At 44.5% G+C, this 21,452-nt stretch overlaps 1 protein-coding gene across 5 annotated transcripts in view; it reads left to right on the plus strand.

The window, feature by feature from the left end:
- Positions 1–21,452, plus strand: part of MGAT5 (alpha-1,6-mannosylglycoprotein 6-beta-N-acetylglucosaminyltransferase) — a 374,340-nt gene that overhangs the window by 334,579 nt on the left and 18,309 nt on the right. For all 5 annotated transcript variants that reach the window (XM_082631527.1, XM_082631526.1, XM_082631528.1 and 2 more), the window contains 2 exons: positions 5,221–5,337; positions 13,273–13,347. In XM_082631527.1, the coding sequence (XP_082487653.1) occupies positions 5,221–5,337; positions 13,273–13,347 (192 nt within the window). The remainder of the gene's footprint in view (positions 1–5,220; positions 5,338–13,272; positions 13,348–21,452) is intronic.

Consider the following 21,452-nt stretch of genomic DNA (forward strand, 5'->3'; position numbering starts at 1 on the left):
GACCCTCTTAAACACAATCTAACCCTTTCTCAGTGAATGATGTAATGTTACATAGATCAGATCAGCCAGTATGAAATTGTTGAGAAAAGTATGTTCATGCTGTCGGTTGTGATCCTTTAGTAATTTGCTTTTTGTTGAGGTGATAGAGGGTTTTCATTCTTCATGGCATAAAAAGGGAATAGGTATTGGAGCTGCCGCCTGGGCATTTGGTTCCTCCTGTCCTTTCAGATGGTCCCACCACTGCTGGAATGAGACTCCAGTTAGAATGGCACTGGGGGAGGCTTTCAACAGCTGCTCAGCAAGTGACCTCCCACAGTTGACTCCATCAGTCCTGGGCTCCCGTGGGAGGGCTGGGATGCAGAGGTCAGCTGACAGATGTTCACTGTATCCCCACAGGGCCTGTGGTACTAAGTCACTGCATTGGGGGAACTTATCAAGACACATTTCCTGTTCCCCAGGGGCTCAGATTTTGATATGGAAGTGTGATAAGAGCGATGCCTAATCAACGGGAATGCATAAGGAAATAACTGGGTACATTTAGCGGGGGAAGTTAACTTGGAGTGGTGCCCGGTGGAGAATGTGCTGGGTTAGCTAGAAGGGGATAGTGGGGGAGCTGTGCTTTAGAGGAAAAGAAGAGTCGGGTTTTGAGTTGGAGAAGCGTGAATGTTGATGCGTTGGAGGGAAACACCAAGCAGGTCACTTTACTTTATGCAGGAGGGCAGGTTCCATCTGATGTCCATTTCCTTCTCCGCTGGAGACGGTGCAGAGAGCAGGCTGATAGCCAGTGACATGACACAGCTTTGAGAGGAGCCAGTGAACCTGACCTCACGGGCAGGTGGGCTGCCCCACTCTGCTCTTTCAGCTCACAGAATCCTCCTGATCAAAGATGCTTTTAATTGGGAAAGAGCTATCAACACTTGTACAGATTTCTAAGGGTCAAGAATCCCTAGAAAGTATCCTTTTTTTTTTTCTCAGCAAATAGAAAAAATTTAACCAAAGCGTATATAATTACATAGCTATCTTTTTGTGCCCTTGCTAATCTTTTGAGCTAAGCAACAATAGATCCATGTAAATGGGTCCATATAAATTGCATCTGTGTCTCTTCTTTGCCTTCATTTGAAGAGAAGTCTAAATTTTTCTTTGTATTTAGAAAACAAAAAGCTTTGTTTTTATTTTTGCACTGGACCCATTTTTAAAACCACAGTGTACACACTCAAGAGAAGTTCCATATACCTTAAGTATAATGTGGTTGGTTCAAGTTACACTTTAAATGTAATATAATTTGGATTTCTCTCTTTATATTGGGAGACATATTAGTAGGTTCTGAATCATTATTCTGACATTTTATAAACCATTAGAAATTCTCTGGCTCCAGGGTTTCCTTTTCCATAAAGAGAACTTGTGTTTTTCTTGGAGATTTAACAGCTGCTCTGAAATAACGTCTCATGTTTAATAAGATTTTCATTACTTTTACAGACTGTACTCCAGTAAATATACTGATTGATATACGATAGCTCAGATCATACGGTTCTCAATAAATTAACAAGGAGGAATGGAACATTCAAAGGGGGAATAATGAATCACAAAATGCCTTACTCATAAAATTAAGTAACCCTCCACAAATGTAAATGAACAAAATGATAATGGCTCAGCATTTTGTATTTTCCAACTGCTTAGAGCAACCTTGTAAATAAGCAGGGACCTTAAAAGGCAGAGGGGAGAGAGACTGCTAAATAGTGACATTGATGGCAACTTTCATTTACCCTGATTCAGTTGGAAGAATTAATTAGTTTGTTCTCCAGGCCACAAAATGAAAATGGTGTGACACTTTACTCAGCTTCAGGAAAGGTCTAATACAGACATACATTCAGTCCTGGGATTTTGTTTTAGGTTAGCTGGTTTTAAGCAAGTGATGAAAAGGCTGGTGTTTACATTGAGCTTCTTTTGGTCATTGTCTTAAGAACTCAAGAGCATCCTTTAAAATTGTCATCTTGCTTTGTTGTCAAAGGGTAAAAAGTTGTTGAAGGATCTAGATTTGAATTTGCTCTGCTGCTTTCTAGCTATGTGGTCTTGGGGAATTGTAAGCCCCTCTAACCCTCAGAATCCTCATCAATACACAGGAAACCTGATAAGTAATGTCTGCTCAGGTGATTAGCCCAGTGCCTGGCCCAACCGAGGGGCCTCACTGATACGTGCTCAATCTAAAATATGTGCTGAGAAAAAAGAAAAGGATGCTCCCCCAGCTCCAGGAGCCTGCGGGCCCTCTTCTTCTATCCCTGACCACACAGCTGAGCAAAAGAAAGAGGGTATATGTCAGAAGCATGGGTAGCTGCAGGCTAGTGAGGAGCGTGACTCTGGCAGAAGAGGCAGGAGCAAAGTCTAGGATACCTGCACCTCAGAATCGCCTGATTTCCACGAGTGGGGGCCAGAGAAGGCTCAGAGTGGAGGCCCAGTCATTTCCCTTCTGGGTTTCCCCCCTGAGTAATGCATGTACACCATTGGTGTGGTAAGACACAAAGAACGGTGGCCAAGAGCAAGCTGGAGAGGTGCCAGTTGAATCCCCCAGTCCTCTGAGTATATTGGGATCTGAAGAAAAAAAGAGAACCAGCTGGGCCTCACCCCTTCCAGAACCAACACCTTCTTTTATTCTAAGTGTATTATAACATCTACTTTTCACTCCTGAAATGAAAAACATACCCTGCTAACATCATACAGAGTGAAGTAAGTCAGAAAGAGAAAAACAAATACCGTATGCTGACACATATATATGGAATCTAAGAAAAAAAAAAAGTTCATGAAGAACCTAGGGGTAAGACGGGAATAAAGACACAGACCTACTAGAGAATGGACTTGAGGATGTGGGGAGGGGGAAGGGTAAGCTGTGACAAAGTGAGAGAGAGGCATGGACATATATACACTACCAAACGTAGAATAGATAGCTAGTGGGAAGCAGCCACATAGCACAGGGAGGTCAGCTCAGTGCTTTGTGACCACCTAGAGGGGTGGGATAGGGAGGGTGGGAAGGAGGGAGATGCAAGAGGGAGGGGATATGGGGATATATGTATATGTATAGCTGATTCACTCTGTTGTACAGCAGAAACTAACACACCATTTGTAAAGCAATTATACTCCAATAAAGATGTTAAAAAAATCTATTCAATGCCAAGTTTAATCTAAATAAAATCAAAGAGAAATGCGATTATCACACCAAAAAAAAAAAGAATGATTCTCTAACTCTAATATGAAAGAGAAGTAAAAGGAAAATACTTTGCTATAAGGTAATAGATATTTTGTGTATATGTAGTCCAGAAATAACTGTATCATACCCATGAACCACACTAGAAGGCATCATGGTGTCTCATTCCTCCTTATTGTGAATATGTTTGTATTTAAGAAGAATAAAACATTGAGCTGAATCTGGTCAGCCCTTTTTACTTATAATTGGCATTAAAGAAAGAGAAGCTAAATAAAAAGGTGCCTACATGTAGACAAACAGATATACGCAATTGGCATTACTGTGACAGCTTCAAATACAGACTGGTTTGGGTATGTTGTACTGGAGACCCAGATCCTCTGCGTGGCATTGACTTTGCTGCCATGATTTTTCTGAAATGATAACGGCTTATTGGTGAAACTCCCAATAAAATGTCCCTTGATTTACATGGCAGTTATGTTCCTGGAAAACTCAATGTATATTCAGACTGTGCCAAAGAGGCAGATTCTGTGAGCCCACCTGAGAGCTTGGCGGGGCATGTGAAGGCCTGTGGGGAGTGGACAGTTCTGCCCTGTGCAGGACGGTCACACACATCTCAAGGCGTCTGGCATCCCTGGTCCTCAGCCACGGGTTGGGGCAGCACCCGCCAACTTTGAGAACTGAAAATGCACCAGAATGCTTTCTTTATACCACAACCTTAAAAGGATACAAGAATAAAGGTGGGAATAAGTTTGAGGGGTAAATTTAGCTGTCTTTAACAAACTGATTCTTCAAGAACTGAGAATTGCCAATATTCCTGTGGGCTTCTTTGGCCACCCTTTGTTTTTAAAATAAAAACTCCTTTAAAACAAAAGCTGCCTTTCCTTGCTTTTCTGATCGCACATTGCCTTTATGACTCTTAAGGCTCCAGTGGTATGCTAATTATTATTCCAAAATTCTCTCTTTTTCTGGTAGCATTATTTCCCTTTCTATCACCTTTCATATGTGCCGTTACGTGTCCTTCTATGACTTTAAAGCCTATGACAACTTTATTGTAACTTCCTTATACTTACCTGTCTATCCTAACCAGTATTTTATAACAGATGCTAGTTTGATCTAGGTGATTTTCAGGGCTGGGATATGACTGAGGGTAAATATTCATTATTTCTTGGTGTGATTTGGGGGGTTGAAGCCATCTGTAACAGCCTCCATGTCACCTGGTTATGACATTCTAACTCTTTTTTTCAAAGTGGGACTCAAGGTGAGGCGCCACCACCGGACCTGCCCTGTGGATGCAGTGGTCTCACGCAGGGCCATGGCCCACATGCTGCCCTCCTGGGACCCCTAGACTCCCAGGAACCCCTCCAAAGTGCCCAAGATCCCAGCTCCAAGGGTCTAAGACAGCGTAGCCTTGCCGTGTGTCTTTTAAAACATCCCACATGGGCTTCCCTGGTGGCGCAGTGGTTGAGAGTCCGCCTGCCGATGCAGGGGACACGGGTTCGTGTCCCGGTCCGGGAAGATCCCGCATGCCGCGGAGCGGCTGGGCCCGTGAGCCATGGCCGCTGAGCCTGTGCGTCCGGTGCCTGTGCTCTGCAACGGGAGAGGCCACAACAGTGAGAGGCCTGCGTACCGCAAAAAAAAAAAAAAAAACATCCCACATGAGCCTGATGGGCACCCATGGGCACTGCCAGTGTTGCCAGCCGGGCACACTTTACAGCCTCGGTGTCCTTACCTGTACCCGTCAGCGCTGTGCCTGCTTATCCAGACGGTCCTGACGGTAGATGTCCTGCTGGTCAAAACAAAAAAGAAAGAAAGAAAGCAGTGGAACCCTCCCTCTTTTATTGTTATCTGCTTACGGGGTGCTTAGGAGGTTTCGATCGTCAAGGGTCGAAAACAAAAAATAACATTAGCTATGCAAGTACAACTCAGAACCATAAAAAGCATAATGCTTCACCTAGCATAGGAGGCTGAGAAATGAAAAAAGCCAGTGTTCGTGAGACTGAGGTGTTCTGTTTTCTCTTTTCCAGCTGACCTCCCAGCATCCTTATGCCGAAGTCTTCATCGGCCAGCCACACGTCTGGACTGTTGACCTCGATAATCAGGAGGGGGTGGAGGACGCCGTGAAAGCAATTTTAAGTCAGAAGGTTACTTCTTTTATTCCATTTTCCCCCATTTGTGATGTGAACGGGATCATGTGGGAAGCATCACAGGCCCTTCGTTCAAGTAATTAGAATGTTTCCATGTCAGCTTGACTCTGAAATTAGAAAATGGCCCAGCTGTAGGACTGGCCTGTGGATTTTTGTGGATGTTCTGTGAAATGGAATTAGAGCTGGTGTCCAGATGTGTGCATGGATTCTACAGACCCTTTCGACATGGCTCCTGGGTCCCAGACACAGCAGTAGAAACTTGAATTCTACTTGTGTCAGTGACCTCATTATGTAGCTCTCCCAAAGGTCAGAAAAGATAGACCCGCTCCCCTGCAAAAAAAAAAAAAAAAAGTGAGAAGGAAAAGGACTAATTAAGGAAATACTGGGAAATGTTTTTTATAGCATCTGTTTATTTGGCTTTTTCTACCTAAACATCTTATAAAATTTTGTATAAGTAACTAACATCTCTGGACTCTCCAGAACAATTCAGCAGACATGTATTAAGTACCTACTGTATGCAGAGTGCCCTCTGAACCACTGTCAGGGACACTCACTTCCATAAGCATCAACAAGGCTGACCCCCTGCCTGTAGGAAACTTACCACCCTGTAGGGATGGGTCAAGTTATCCTCTCTCCCAACCCCGGGACTGCCTTGGATTCTACCAGTAAACCCTGCCCTCTGTCCTCCTCCTATCAGAGCAGCGATTACTCTGTTATAATTTTTTAAGAGAAGCAATATAGGTGTGGTTATAAGGACAGGCTAGAATCAGACGGCTTGGGTTGGGGTCCAGCAGTGTCCCCTCAGGCAGTTACTTAACCTCTGAGGCTCAGTTTCCTCATCCCTGATGTAGGCTAATTTCACCTACTTTACAGGTACTTGAGAGGATCCAATAAGATAATGAATATAAAGTGCTTAAGTGTGGTGTTGATCTCATAATAAATGTCTAGTCAGGAGTATTAAGTCAGTATTACATAAATAATAATGTAATATTCTTTTTTACTGAAGTATAGTTGATTTACAGTGTTGTGTTTCCAGTGTACAGCAACGTGATTCCGTTATACACGTATATACATTGTCTTACATATTCTTTTTCCATTATGGTTTATTACAGGATATTGAATATAATTCCCTGTACTATACAGTAGGACCTTGTTGTTTATCCATCCTATAGATAATAGCTTGCATCTGCTAATCCCAAACTCCCAATCCAACCCTCTCCTGCCCCCTCACCCTCTTGGTAACCACAAATCTGTCCTCTATATCTGTGAGTCTGTTTCTGTTTCGTAGATAAGTTCATTTGTGTCATATTTTAGATTCCACAAATAAGTGATATCATATATGTCTTTGACTTGCTTCACTTAGTATGATAATCTCTAGGTCCATCCATGTAGCTGCAAATGGTATTATTTCATTTTTTATGGCTGAGTAATATTCCATTTTGTGTGTGTGTGTGTGTGTGTGTGTGTGTGTACACATACACACCACATTTTCTTTATCCATTCATCTGTCGATGGGCTGTTGTTTCCATGTCTTGGCTAATGTAATACTATAACATTCTGACTTTTGTTAGTGATAGTCTGGATTTCCATTAGACCATAAGCAACATGGGCAGGAACTATATCTGTCTCACTGCTGTGTTCTCAGGACGCAGCAGAGCGATGTACCTAATGGAAGGTGGGAGGCATGGAGGGGAGCGAGGAATGGATGTATGTAAATCAGCACACTAAGCAGAGTATGTTCAGTGCCAAGACCAACATGCCAGAGGTGGAGGAGTGTCTGTCTTCTCTGCTTCTTTTTTTTTTTATTGAAGTATAGTTGATTTACAATGTTATGTTAGTTTCTGGTGTACAACAAAAATGATTCAGATATGTATATATATGTGTGTATATATATGAATATATATATTCTTTTTCATATTCTTTTCCATTATGGTTTAATTATAGAATATTGAATATAGTTCCCTGTGCTATACAGTAGGCCCTTGTTGTTTATCTGCTTTATACACGGTAGTTTGTATCTGCTTATCCCAAAGTCTTAATTTATCCCTCCCCGCTCCTTTCCCCTCTGGTAACCACAAGTTTGTCTTCTATTTCTGTCTTCTCTGCTCCTTATAAGGACACCTGGAGAATGCAGCATTGAGTTAATAAGTCTCAGAGCATGAGTAGGAATCTGCAAAGTTAAACTGAGAAGTGAGCCCAGAAAGACATGAGTTAGAGGAACAGTGAGAGTCAAGGGGAAAAGGCTAGAAAGGCGTGTATCCCTGGAGGAGTTGCCAGTTGGCCCATGTAAAGGGCCGTCTTTCCCCTTTGGGGAATAAAATGGGGCCCTCCCAACTGCTAGTTTCAGCTTACTGAGCACATCTCCTGGGGAACAAGAGTACTCCAGTGTGTTATCCATGTCCCTTTAGAGCAGGTCTAGTTATTGAGCTTTGAGGTAGCTGCTCAGAGCTTCCCATCAGCGACATGTACGATCTCATCCCAGTCTCAAGTTTCGGGCAGAAGTCCCCCAGACCTCTGGTGGCCAAGCCAAGAGATGAAGTGCCTGAGTGAGTGTGGTACTGCTGGCCACCTCAAGTACCTGTGGCACGTCTGCAGTTTCCCACCAGAGGATCCTTCTTGCAGAGATCGAAGGCTCTTCTTTCTTCAGTCTCAGAGTCCTCTAGGGTATTAGCTTCTAAAGCTGCCATAACAAAGAACCACAAAGTGGTGGTTGAAACAACAGAAATTTATTCTCTTACAGTTCTGGAGGCTGCAATTAAAATTAAGATGTCGGCATCTGAAATTAAGATGTCGGCAGGGCCATGCTCCTTCTGACGCCTCTCATGGAGGGTCCTTCCTCGCCTCTTCCACCTTCTGGTGGCCCCAGGTATTCCTTGGGTTGCAGCTGCAACACTTTCATCTCTGTCTCTGCTGTCATATGGTGTTCTCTCTCTCTCTCTCTCTCTCTCTCTCTCTCTCTCTCTCTCTGTGTGTGTGTGTGTGTGTGTGTGTGTGTGTCTTTCTGTCTGTTTTCTCCACTTCTCATAGAGACATCAGTCATGTTGGATTAGGGCCCACCCTAAATCACTATGACCTCTTCTTATCTTGATTCCATCTGCGAAGACCTTATTTCCAAATAGGGTCCCATTCACAGGTAGTAGGGGTTAGGACTTCAACGTATCTTTTGGTGCGGGGGGGGACAGAGTTCAACCGACAACACTTAGTTAAGTGTGCATGCTTTAGAAGAGGAGTAATTTGAAAGCTAATGTAGAGGCAGAAAATCTTGGATCATAGAGTCCAAAACTTTTTAGATAATAGATCCCTTTTGTCAAACAAAAGTCTCGTGGGAATGCCTGACACATAAAGCACTAAGTGGATGCTGAGTTCTCTCCACTTCTACATGAGGCTCTGTTCACTTCATGGAACATCGACCGCTCCCCTTTTTAAAACCCTGACCAACCCTTTCCCTAAAACCATTTAAGGCCACTTAAGGTGGAAAAAAAAGTAATTATAATAGTAGGTCATATGTAGGGAGAAGCTCTTTTTATACCTCCAGAATCTCTCTCTGTACATCTTTATGAGCCTTGTCTCATTTAATCCTTCTGCAGATAAGAAAATAAGGTTTAGAGAAATTAAGTAATTTACATAAAATCACTAGTAAGTAGTAGAACCTGGATTGAAACTAGTGTTTTTGACTAGTTTATTAAGAAAAAATTTAAAAAGAAAAACAGCATTAAATGAAGTAAAGGGAAAGATGAGAGTGAGAGAGAAAGTAAGGAATGAGATTAATAGAAAGACTATTAACATTATAATCCTTATGCTTGTTATAAATGGGTCAGAAATTTGGTGCCAAGCTTTCTCATATTTAATTACAAGATTTTAAATTACATGACACTCAAAAAAGCAAGAAAACATGACCCGTCATTAAGAGAGGGCACCATCAATAAAACCAGACTCAGAGATGGCTCAGATGTTGGAATTACCATACAGCAAATTTTAAATGCTGAGATAAATGTATTTAAAGGTTTTTTGGGGACTTTCCTGGTGGTCCAGTGGCTAAGACTCCATGCTCCCAATACAAGGGACCTGGGTTCGATCCCTGGTCAGGGAACTAGATCCCACGTGCATGCCACAACTAAGAGTTCACATGCCACAACTAAGGAGCCTGCATGCCGCAACTAAGAAGCCCACATGCTGCAACTAAGGAGCCCGCGAGCCGCAACTTAGGAACCTGCCTACCACAACTAAGACCCCATGCAGCCAAATTAATTAGTTAATTTTTTTTAAAAAAAAGCTTTGATGAAAAAGGTGGACAACATATGTGAATAGATGGGGGATTTCAGCAGAGAGATGGGAACTTTTTTTAAAAGCCAAATGAAAAAATGCTAGAACTGAGAAGTACAGTATCAGAAATTAACACTTTCAGTGGGCTTATCAGCACACTGTACACAGCAGAGGAAAATAATCAGTGAACTTTAAAGACTTATCAATAGAAATTATTGAAATTAAAGAAAAAAGAACAAGATAAAAAAGAGCATATGAGATCTCTGGAACAATATTCAAGCAGCCTAATTTATATGTAATTAGAATCTCAGAGGAGAGAATGGCCAGAAGAAATATTTGTGAAAAGATAATGGCTAAGAATTTTCTAAAATTAATGAATAACATCAACCTACAGATCCTGGGAGCTCAGTGAAGGCCAAGCAGGATAAATATGGAGAAAAACACACTTAGATACATCATAGCTGAACTGCCAGAAATGAAAGATGAGGAAAATAATCTTGAAAGCAGCCAGAGAAAATTTTATTACATTCAGGGGAATAACAGTATGAAAGACCACCAACTTCCCATCAGAAATAATGGAGACCGTAAAAGGCTCTGCAGGAGCCAGAGTGTGTAGGGCCTCTAAATAGGCCACAAGAGGGATTCTGTATTTTATTCTGAGTATGATGGGTAGTTTTGAGCAGGGGAATGACATGACCTATTTTACATTTTCTCTTGAAATCATCAAGAGAAATTCCAGGAAATGTCTGACTTAAAATTCTGTGCTTAGTAGATAGAGGAGATAAGACTCAACCCCTGGACTTCTGGTACCTTCTAAGACCATCTGTCATTGAATGATGCCAAGCCACCTGTCAGGTGGGACCATGCAGAGGTTAACTTATATCAGAGAGCAGTTCCCTGTAGAAGTCGTACTCTGACTTAGAACGCTGAGTAATACTAGAGACAGGAAATCCCACTGGAAGGGAGGTGAAGAGGAGAAAATGGAGGAAAAGATGGGGGGTAGGGAACGTTTCCAAGGCCAGCAGGGACTGCATGGTGCAGCCTGCAGGCATCCTTCCTATGGCCATATGAGTAACAGTCCTTTGTCCACCAGCAGGATGACCAAGCACATCCCCCCCTCCTTCTCCGTAACTGACCCCACTTGGGATTCTCAGTGACTGGTGTGGTTTCAACATTCCCTTTCATTCATCCCCCAAAAGACCTTGACTTGTTTCTGAAGGACTGTTCTACAGAAAACTGTCTCTCTCTCTCTCTCTCTCTCTCTCTCTCTCTCTCTCTCTCTCTCTCTCTCTCTCTTTCTCTCTCTCTCACACACACACACACACACAAACACACAAAATCTGTGCAGCAGATCCGACATCAGAAGCTAGCCAGTGCTCAGTATTCCTAAAGCCGGGGCTCTGGGGAGCTTTCCCACACAGAGGGCCCTGCTTCTGTACACAGGAGGGTGGCTAGTGGAACTCACTGGCAGAGGTGGCTTAAGAGTACAATTTCTTTCTTTCTTTTTTTTTTTTTTTTTGCTTTTCCTTTATAGGAAAATTAGCTCCTTATCTTTTAAAACAGTGAACTGGCCACAAAGCAGTTAATGAGTCACATCCCCTTTGGTTAAACTGGGTTTGGTTGGTAGAACACAGGAAGAGCCATTTTTCTGTGTTTATTGCATAAGCCCTTTGAATTAATGCACTTTCATTTCTAATGGATACCCTTTAGAATATGTTGTTGGAATGACCCTTGAGTATTCAGTATGCTTCCCACCATATAACTGAATCTGTCGGTCGCCTGACAGATGGCCCACTGATGTTTATTTACCCCACTCTAGAAATCCTCCTTATCCCCTTATAAATGAGCCCAATATGGAAGTCCTCTATTGTACATTTTTTGTTGTTCTTATTCCTTCATATCTTTTCCCACAAACATGGGAAGAGACATATCTCTAGACAGTTAGAGAAAACTTCTGGAATCACTCACAAGGTGATTAAATAAATATTCTTTAAAAGAAAAAGTCTGCATTTGGTGGAAAGGACTGTGTTTGGGTTAGAGAAGGTACAGCAAGTGCAAAAGCTTGAGATGAGAAGACGCAAGCTTGGAAGACAGAAGTCAGTTAAAGCATTTTGAGCTCTTCTGAGATAAACTATCTAGGAACAAAAGGACCTCATCTCATGCAGAATAGTCCTACCCTGATATTACAGTACTTATGGCTCAGCCTCTTTTCGCTCTCTCTGGATGGATGTGGGCAGGGATGGCTGAGGTACAGCCTGTGTGATGTGTCATCTAATTGTGCATTCAAAGACATGTTATGAAATTACTAATCATGGTTGAAGAAGATTTCAAATGTAATGTGTGAATCAACACACACAGAAAACGGGAGAAGCTGCCTTGAGGACTACTTGGCTGCCCCCAGAAGGGTGTCTTCTCTGTCAATTGTCCCATTTTCAGCAGGTCTCAACTCACAGATGTTTTGTCCAGGTCTCCACCCTGTAGATTTGAGATAGGCGAGTGTAGACTTAAGAGGGAGGTGGTGAATGTGCTGATAAGTGCTACTGGGCTTTCTGAAGCTGTAACAAACTGGATTGCTGGCCATATTCTCCCAAGTGAAATTTCCATTTCAGATTAATAATGCCAGCCAGCTGCTCCTGAAGACGCAGGCCTCATAGTGTCGGCACAGGCATTGCAGAGCTCCAACGTGCATTTCTTCCCCTTCCATCAGGTGTCACAGTATTGATCAGATTGCTTCCCCTACCCCAGTGAAGCACCTTCTACGTTGCTTGCTACCCTCAAGTAAAGGCTAGGCTCCTTAGAGTAGAAACCACAAGTCTTTTGTGGAAATCCAGTGAGCCTCTTCCTAGCCTGTCTCACCAGTTTCCATGATCCTAGTTCTGTCCTCCTGCTGTCCTTCTTTCATGTCTAATCTCCCACTAATGCTCCCCCCTGGAACGTCTTCTGCATCTTTGCCCTCCTCAGTCTTGGCTTGCTGGAGTCATACCTGACCTTAAAAGCCCAGCATGAGCAGAAGTTGGCTTTGACCTTCTAGCTTCCTGGGACCCTCTAGCTGAACTTTCGGACACTTCATCACTCTGTTTTTGCACCATGAGTTCTTTGGGAACGTGCTCACCTACTAATGCAAAACAAAGCTTTTGTCACTGTCACGGGTCCTGAAACCACTCATCATGTGCCTTTCTCAGGGCAGGGAGCATGCATTCATTCACCAGATGTTTGCTGGTTCCAACGTGTGCTGCCCCACTCAGCACCGAGATGCAGATGACCCAGCAGCCATGGACCCTGCCCCATGGAGCTTACCTTCTAACAAGTGACACTCTCCACCTTTTGTTGAGTGCCTACTGTGTGTTAGACACTGAACTAAGCCCTTTCCCCCACCCCCCCTAATCTTTACCACACGTTCCAAGAAATGGGTTTTTCTTATCACCATTTTACACATGAAGGATCTGAGGCTCAGATATGGTAGATAATTTGCTCAGGGTCCCACAGCTGATAAGGAGCAGAATGAGGTTGTGAAGCCAGGTCTGCTGACTTCCAAGTTCATAGTCTTAGCCCCTCACAAGGATCCCTGCAGGTGTTGGCACCTGAGTGTGAGTGAATCAATGGAGGACTGGGTAAGTGTTGCATGTCCTGTGTCTTCCTCTTTCATGATACCATGTTCTGTTTCTGCAGATTGAGCCATACATGCCATATGAATTCACATGTGAGGGGATGCTACAGAGAATCAACGCTTTCATCGAAAAACAGGTAAGGCTCTTCAGAAGTCCATCTGTCCTTGCTGTGTCCTACCTCCTGCTACCCCAGAGGACTCTCAGGAACAGTTAAGAGTTTACCATGTTTCTGTGCTTATTTTCCTGATTGGGAGGCCTCTACAAGCTAGAGAATGGCTTCTTGAAATTCTAAATTATGAACTGTCAAGGTCACTCCAAGGAGTCAGTCTGTCCTTAGGGTGAAAATGTTCTTTATGATGGTGGAAGGTCAAATGGAAACTTAAGGGAGAGACTGGATGGTTAATATGAAAACGTCCTTCACCAGCAGACCTGTGCCCTGCCTGGGTTCTAGGGGCCTTACAAAGACTTGGGTGGGGAGGGAACAGAGAGATGGCTCAATATCTGTTTGGTAGTTCCAAATATGTTCGGACTCTTCAGTGGTTTTCAAACGTTTTTAAAAATAGGACCCGTTTTCAAATGAAACTTCATGTGAAATCCGAGTATATAAAACAGATAAAAGCAGAAGTTCACTTCCAAAGCAGATGAGGGTTCCAAGGGTCCCACCACCCCAAGCAGAGTTGGGAAACTATGTCTTGTGCTCGTAGAAGTAAAGGCCAAAAGTGTCACTGCTGTCATTTTAAAACATTTTCATTCTGTAGGTTTCAAAAGCAACACAGAGCCAGAAATAGGCAGACTGAGCACCCCCGTGGGTAGGGGAATATGAACTCCTTGACTAGATGCCAGAAATAAGGGGCTCCTCTTAAAAGACAAAGCAGAGCGTCTTGGGGCAGTCAGTCGTGAGATCTTGACACAGTAGAGGGTGAGGACTCTGAAGGCTGAAAGTAGAAATGGCGTGTTGAAAGTGGAAGTAGGTGCAGACTGTAGGCCAAGGCAGGTTTCAAAGGAAAGATTTGAGGCCACAGACCGTGGTGAGCAGCAGACAACCCTGAGTGCAGCCGCTGGACGGGCCGAGCCAGAGGCAGAGGCTTCAGGGTGCCAGGTCTGGTGTTCTGAATTTTTGTTAGTGTCAAGAAGGGAGTGCAGTGCAGCCTGCTGCCTGGGTTCCAGCCCCTCCGCCAAAACTTTCTGGTTGTATGACTTGGATGTGTTAGTTTCCTCCCCTGCAAACTGAGGATAATAATAGAACCTCATGGGGCTGATGTGAGGGTTAAATGAGCCTAGTACATGTGAAGTGCTTAGAACAGGGCTAACACATACTGCTCAGTAAAGACACACTAGTGATGTTACTATATTATACATTATTATATTCTATTCTTGTGTATTATTATATAACATATTCTACAGTATTAGACTTTACCACAAGAGCTGAGCATTTGAATCACTATCTCAGTCACTCTTCACATGACACCCAACTTAAGAATGACAGGGCTTCCCTGGTGGCGCAGTGGTGAGAGTCCGCCTGCCGATGCAGGGGACACGGGTTCGTGCCCCGGTCCGGGAGGATCCCACATGCCATGGAGCAGCTAGGCCCGTGGGCCATGGCCGCTGAGCCTGCGCGTCCGGAGCCTGTGCTCCGCAACGGGAGAGGCCACAACAGTGAGAGGCCCGCGTACCACGGGGAGAAAAAAAAAAAAGAATGACAGTATCATCATCCTAACTTGAGCAGCCCTTTACGTACAGACTTTATGCCAGCACGTCCCAAGGCATCATCTCATTTACCCTGACAGTAACCCTGGGAGGTGGCAGTCATCACCCTGTCCTCTGGGTAACGGGAACAGAGAATCTTAGTCGCGGGGCTTCGTCATGGAATCAGGGTTTGACGCTGGTTTGGTCTGAGCCCACGCCTGCACCAGCAGCCTTGCTGTGGCCCCGGGTGACGGCACTTATCCCAGAGCTATACTTCCATCTTCTGTGATCTCAAGGAGCTGCTGGCCCTTCCTGAAGGTACAGACAGGGTGGCCGTGGCCTCTGACAGTGAGATTTAACACATCACAGCTTTAACTACCCTCCGAGGAGGCCAGGATCCTACTAGGATTCCTGCAGCTGCTTATGGAACCTACTTCCGCCTTTCCTGTCTCCACTTCCTCTCAGGGAAAATGATTACTCACCACCAGGTGTAAAAAGACTTTTTAAATTTTATATTACAGTATAGTTGATTTAGAATGTTGTGTACAGCCTAAATCAATCAGGTGTACAGCAGAATGATTTCGTTTTACATGTACATATATCCATTCTTTTTCAGATTCTTTTCCCATGTAGGTTATTATAGAATATTGAGTAGAGATCCCTGTGCTATACAGTAGGTCTGTGTTGATTATCTATTTTATATATAATAGTGTGTGTATGTTAATCCCAAACTCCTAATTTATCCCTTCCCCAACCATTCCCCTTTAGTAACTGTAAGTTTGTTTTCTATGTCTGTGAGTCTGTCTCTGTTTTTAAATAAGTTCATTTGTATCATTTTTTTAGATTCCACATATAAGCGATATCATATGATACTTGAAAAGACTCTTTATCACATTTATTTGAAGACTTTCTTCCCTAAGATTCTTGAATCCCAGCCAGTCCTTAGAAGTTCTCACGTGGCCTGTTCTCTGTGAATGTATTACTAGGTTTCCTTTCAAACAGGGAGATCCCATTCCCCAAATAGACCTTGTCAAATGCTCTGTGATTCAGGGCCACACCTAGCTTGTTCCCCTTGACATCCAAGTGCCTAGCCCTCTGCCTGGCACAGAGTAGGTGCACAAAAGCCAAAGATACGAATAAATGAATGAGAAGGGGAGTGAGTGTGTGTGTGTGCTTTTTTTCCCTATGTGCCAGGAACCAGGAGGCTCATCTTGGCCCTTATGATTTGGAGAGCATGCTAGTAAAATTGTGTTCTGGAAAACATGCTCGTAAAACTGCCCTTTCACACTACCTCCTTGGTAGAGATTTTTTTCCTGCAGAGCTCTGCGGTTCACAGAAATCCAGGGATTTCTTTTTTATTTATTTATTTATTTGCGGTACGCGGGCCTCTCACTGTTGTGGCCTCTTCCGTTGCGGAGCACAGGCTCCGGACACGCAGGCTCAGCGGCCATGGCTCACGGGCCCAGCCTCTCCGCGGCATGTGGGATCTTCCCGGACCAGGGCACGAACCCGTGTCCCCTGCATCGGTAGGCGGACTCTCAACCCCTGCGCCACCAGGGAAGCCCCCAGGGATTTCTTTTTTGCCTGCTGTTGTTTATTCATTCATCCGCTCTGAAAATGTTTGTCAGCTGGAGGGAGCTGCAGACAGTGCTGGGAGTTGGGCAAGAAGAGGTGTCAAAGGATGAGGCCCTATCCTCAGGTAGCTTCAAGGTCAAGTTCACAGGCGATACCGCTGCCATTGGTTACATCTGTCATAGTGACTACCCAGGTGCTTTGGGATCACGTAACTCAGATACAGGGGTGGGGATGGGGGAGGGGAGGGAGAGTCTGTCTGGAAGCACGCTGCGGGAGTCGTGGTACAGAGAGGTCATGATGCAAAGACCTGGGGGTGAAAAAGAGAAATGGTGGTGAATTATTGGAAGTTTGGCTGTGACTGAAGAGAGAGATGATGTGAGAGAAGAGGTTGGAGGAGGAGACACATCATGAAAAGATGCTGAGGCTCAGCTGAAGAATTCAGAATTTGTTTCTGGGACAAGAGGCTAAAGAAAGGTTTTAACCCAGGAATAGGGCAGTGATGCTCTCAGATTGGTGTTTTAGAAAAGTCATTCTAGGAATCTTGTGTTTGGGGCATTTCTTACTCAGCATTCTCTCAGTGCTGCTAAATAAGCAGTAAAGGGGCCTATTTTGAGTTCATCCCAGGCCTCTGGGGAGGGTTTTGTCAGAGCCATAATGTTCCCCCAAACCAGAGGGAAATTAGGAAGCCAAGACCCCACTGGTTCACAGGTTGGGTCTTCTGCCTCTAACGATTAGCCCCAGGCTCTAGTGTTTTAGAGCTTGGGGTGTTCGTTATTTTTGCAGCCAAAAGAATATCTTCAAAGGGCAATGAGGGGAGAGAGCGGTGTTCCTGGTATGAACAGGAAAGCCTCAAGCTCCGAAGGGGTGGTGGGAGCATATGCTTCCCATCTCTTGAACTGTAGGAGCACCGCAGCCCTAATTAGGCTGATCTCTGCCTTCAGAGTCCTCCATGCGATCTGCTAGGGGAATAAGGAAGCTTTTATCCCAGAACCCTTTCAAGGTTGTCCATCACACTCACCCCAGGCAATAGGAGCCAGAGGAAGCCAATTGACAGCAATCGAGAAAGCCCCAGGTTTCAACATATACTCTGTACAAAGTGGTTGACAGCAGGTTGACCTACCCTACCAGCCTAGGCAGCACCAATGGGAACAAATCCTGGCTTTAGGAAAGCCACTTGCTTCTTCCCTTAATGCCCTCTCTCCCTTTACTGTACTAAAAATGTTGATTTGGATTGCACACTCTTTTTTTTTTTTATGGCTGCACTGGGTCTTCGTTGCCGTGCACGGGCTTTCTGTAGTTGCGGCGAGCAGGGGCTACTCTTTGTTGTGGTGTGTGGGCTTTTCATTGCAGTGGCTTCTCTTGTCGCGGAGCACAGGCTCTAGGCACGCAGGCTTCAGTAGTTGTGTCACGTGGGCTCAGTAGTTGTGGCTCGTGGGCTCTAGAGTGCAGGCTCAGTAGTTGTGGCGCACGGGCTTAGTTGCTCCATGGCATGTGGTATCTTCCCGGACCAGGGCTTGAACCCGTGTCCCCTGCACTGGCAGGTGGATTCTTAACCACTGCGCCACCAGGGAAGCCTTGCATGCTGTTTTATATCAGCTCTCCAAAAGAGGCACTCTCTCCAGCAGCGGGAGTGTGTGCCAAGAAGAAAAATCCTTGTAATCTAAAATCAAGAGCACTCTTCTTCCCTAACCTGAGTGTGTCCAGGCCTGTTAAGGTTCTCCTTGTGCATTTCTTGGGAAAGACTTAGGTATTTGCCTCAGGCTAGAGAGTAGAACAAGTTCTTGGCAATGTTGAGATTGATTTCTGAAAACCATGCATGTGCTCTTCAGCCTTATTTTCTACTTTCTGTAAAGACCCTGCACGTACTCTACAAGATGACTGTGCTCATATTATTTTGCAAGGAGCTGTGTCATTTATGTGAAAAGCACTCTGGAGATACGGAGGGGAGAAAAGAGTGAGCTCCAAGAGCCTCAGTGGCATCAGGCTTCAGCTCCTGGGAAATCCGGGTCATCGGGGCCCATCCCGAACTCCATGGGGCATGTTCGAGCCTGGCAGTGAAGCTGGTTGGCAGGGTAGGGGGAATGGTGGAGGTGCCAGCTTGCAGGGGAAGAGGAAAAGGCATAGAAACAGGGAGAAAGTTGGCAGTCACTTAGGAATGTTTCCTCTTTTGAAAAATCAGTGGTTGCTGTTTGCCCAGCCATTCCTGAACCCAGAGGGACTGGGTGGGTAATGATTTCATTGCTGGGCCCTGCAGTTTGACAGCCAGGTTCACATCCTGGCTCTGCCCCCACTGTGTCGGTGACCTCCGTCAAGTTTCTAATCTCTCTGTGCTGTTTCCTCTTCTGTGCAATGGGGATAATACTACCTACCCCATAGGGCTGGTGGAGGAATCAGTAGATGAATACATGTTTAAGACAAAGAACAGTGCTTGGCACAGAGTAGGTCCTCTGAAAGCCTTAACTACTTGCTGCTGCAGGAGGCCAGAAACCAATCGAGGTGTAGTTTTTTAAACAGCTTCATTGAGGTGTAATTTACAGACCCTAAAATTCACTCCATGTAAGGGTACAGTTCAGTGTTTTGTGTTTTTTTTTAGTAAATTGATAGACTTGGGCAATTACCACCACAATCTAGTTTTATAACATTTCCGTCACCCTAAAAAGCTCTTTTGTGCCTATATGCAGTCAGTCTTGGCTTGTTCCCCCAGCCCCAGGAAAACACTGATCTGTGTTCTGTCTTTGTAGATTTTCCTTTCCTGGAGATTTCTCAGCTTAATGTTTGTGAGGTTCACGCACATTGTAGCATGTGTTGATACTTCATTCTTTTTTCACTGCTGAATAGTATTCCACTGTATGGATAGACCACAGTTTGTTTATCCATTCTCCAGTTGGGTCATTTCCTCCTTTTAGCTGTCGTGAAAAGTGGAGTGTTATCTTGAACATTCACATGCGTGTGGACATTTGTTTTTGTTTCTCCTGATAGACTCCTAGTCGTAGAATAATTTGAAATGTGGGAGGTTTATGTCTAACTCTTTCCAGAGTGAGCTGGTTGGTTCGTTGATTTGCAGTGTAGAGATCATCATAGAGATTAGTCACCACAGCTCAGCTTCACAGCCACCTTCTCTGTTGCCCTTGTGGAAATGTAAATCCGCACCCACTGCTGGGAATCAGCTCCAGGGGCCACCCGTGGACAGAGTTCACTCCTTTTGAGGACAGCACAGGCTGAGAATGGCGGGTGCCAGCAGGCAACTGAAATGTGTTTAATCCAGTCAATCACAATGTATTGGACACTTTTTCTGTGCTTGGCCCTGGATTTCCCAGCTATAAGATAGCTGGCTGAACTTGGCCCAAACCCCAATTTCATGGCCTTGAACCTACACCACCACCCCCTTTTCTTTTTTTTTTTTGCAAATTCCTGACCTTACTTCCTTTAGATCCTGCCCCCAGAACCTGTCTTCTTGGTTCGAGACAATGTGCGTTTCCGCAGAAATCTACTTGCACCTGATATGTCATGGATGTAGTAACTCAAAGGTTTGGGCAGACCTCCACTCTGGGGGTGGGGGGTTTGTGGAAAAGATCACACCACATACCACCAAGAGGGAGGGACAAGCCAGCCTGTCCACTGGTGCTTCTCTCCTAGGGAGCAGCCTCCCTCGTCCCCCTACCCAGTCTTCTCCAGCTCTTTTGGTATTTGATAAATAACGTTTTCTCCATGCTGCTACTTAGCCTTTGTTACAAAGGCAGCATCCTTACTTCTTTTTCACAGTACATTGCGTTCACTGGTTCCGAACATTACTTTTTCTCATAAATTTATTGATTAATAAACCTTTCTTATTATAGTTACTCTAGGAGAATTTCATAGTCAAGCAAATTTAGGGAAATTTGGTGATTGGTTGAAATAATTATTAGAGAGGGATGCAGATGTTCTGTGTTCTAAGGGGGCTTGTTAACCAGGTTGGAAATTACTATTTATGTCTCTTCTGGTTGTATAAAGCTTCTAGGTTAGAATATTATTCTTTTCTACTTCTACTATCAAAGCCCCACGATGCCAGAACCCTTCAGTGCAGTTCAACAGCTCTTTATTGAGCACCAGTTATCTGCAAAGCACCATGTTTATGATAAGCCACTAATTCCTATTTAACCTACAAAACCCAGCCCAGAAGTCCCTATTTCCTGGAAGCCTTCTCTGATTGCTACCCCTACCCTCCTTCCCTTCCCCAGAGTTAATAATTCTCTCTCTCCTCTCAGTGGCCTTTACATCCTGTTTGGACATCTGTTTTGTACTGTTCTGTAAGTTTTTAAATGCCAGCCTCTCTTACTAGATGGAGTCTTTGAACCCGGACACTCTGTCTCATCCACGTTCTTATTTCCAGCACCCAGCATAGGCTTTAATGATCATGTGTCAAGTTTTGAATGGATGCATGAAAAAACCTTCAGAGCCACCCTATGACATGAGCATTTCATGGAGGTTTGTTGGACAAAGATGTGGGTCTGGCCTGAGGCCGTTCTCTCTCTCCCGCACTGTTGCGTGGCTTCCCGACTCTATGCTTCTGCTTCTTTTCCTGCCTTCCATTCTCAGCTCAGTCACTCCTCTGCCCAGAACTCTCCAGTAGCTTCTATCTCACTCCAAGGAAAAGCCAAGGCTTTGCATGGGCCCCCCAAGCTCTGGGTACTCTGACCCCCGGGACCTCCCAGACCCCATCTCCTCCCATCTCCGGCCCCAGCATGCACACACTGCTCAAGCTGCATGCTCCTCCTGGAGCCTGCTAGAAGCTTCGTTGTCAGAGCCTCTGATCTTGGTTTGCCTCTGCCTATTATGTCCTTCCCACATACTTGCATGGCTCACGCCTTTACTTCCTCGGGTCTTTTCTTGAATGTCACCTTCTCAATGATGACTGATCTGAAAACCTGCTTCCCCAACAGTCCCGATTCCTTTTCCTCCCTTCATTCTTATTTAGAGCAATTATCACCTTTAATATATTAC

The sequence above is a fragment of the Mesoplodon mirus genome (assembly GCF_964341445.2).
Source record: "Mesoplodon mirus genome assembly, chromosome: 8".
Taxonomy (NCBI): Eukaryota; Metazoa; Chordata; class Mammalia; order Artiodactyla; family Ziphiidae; genus Mesoplodon; species Mesoplodon mirus.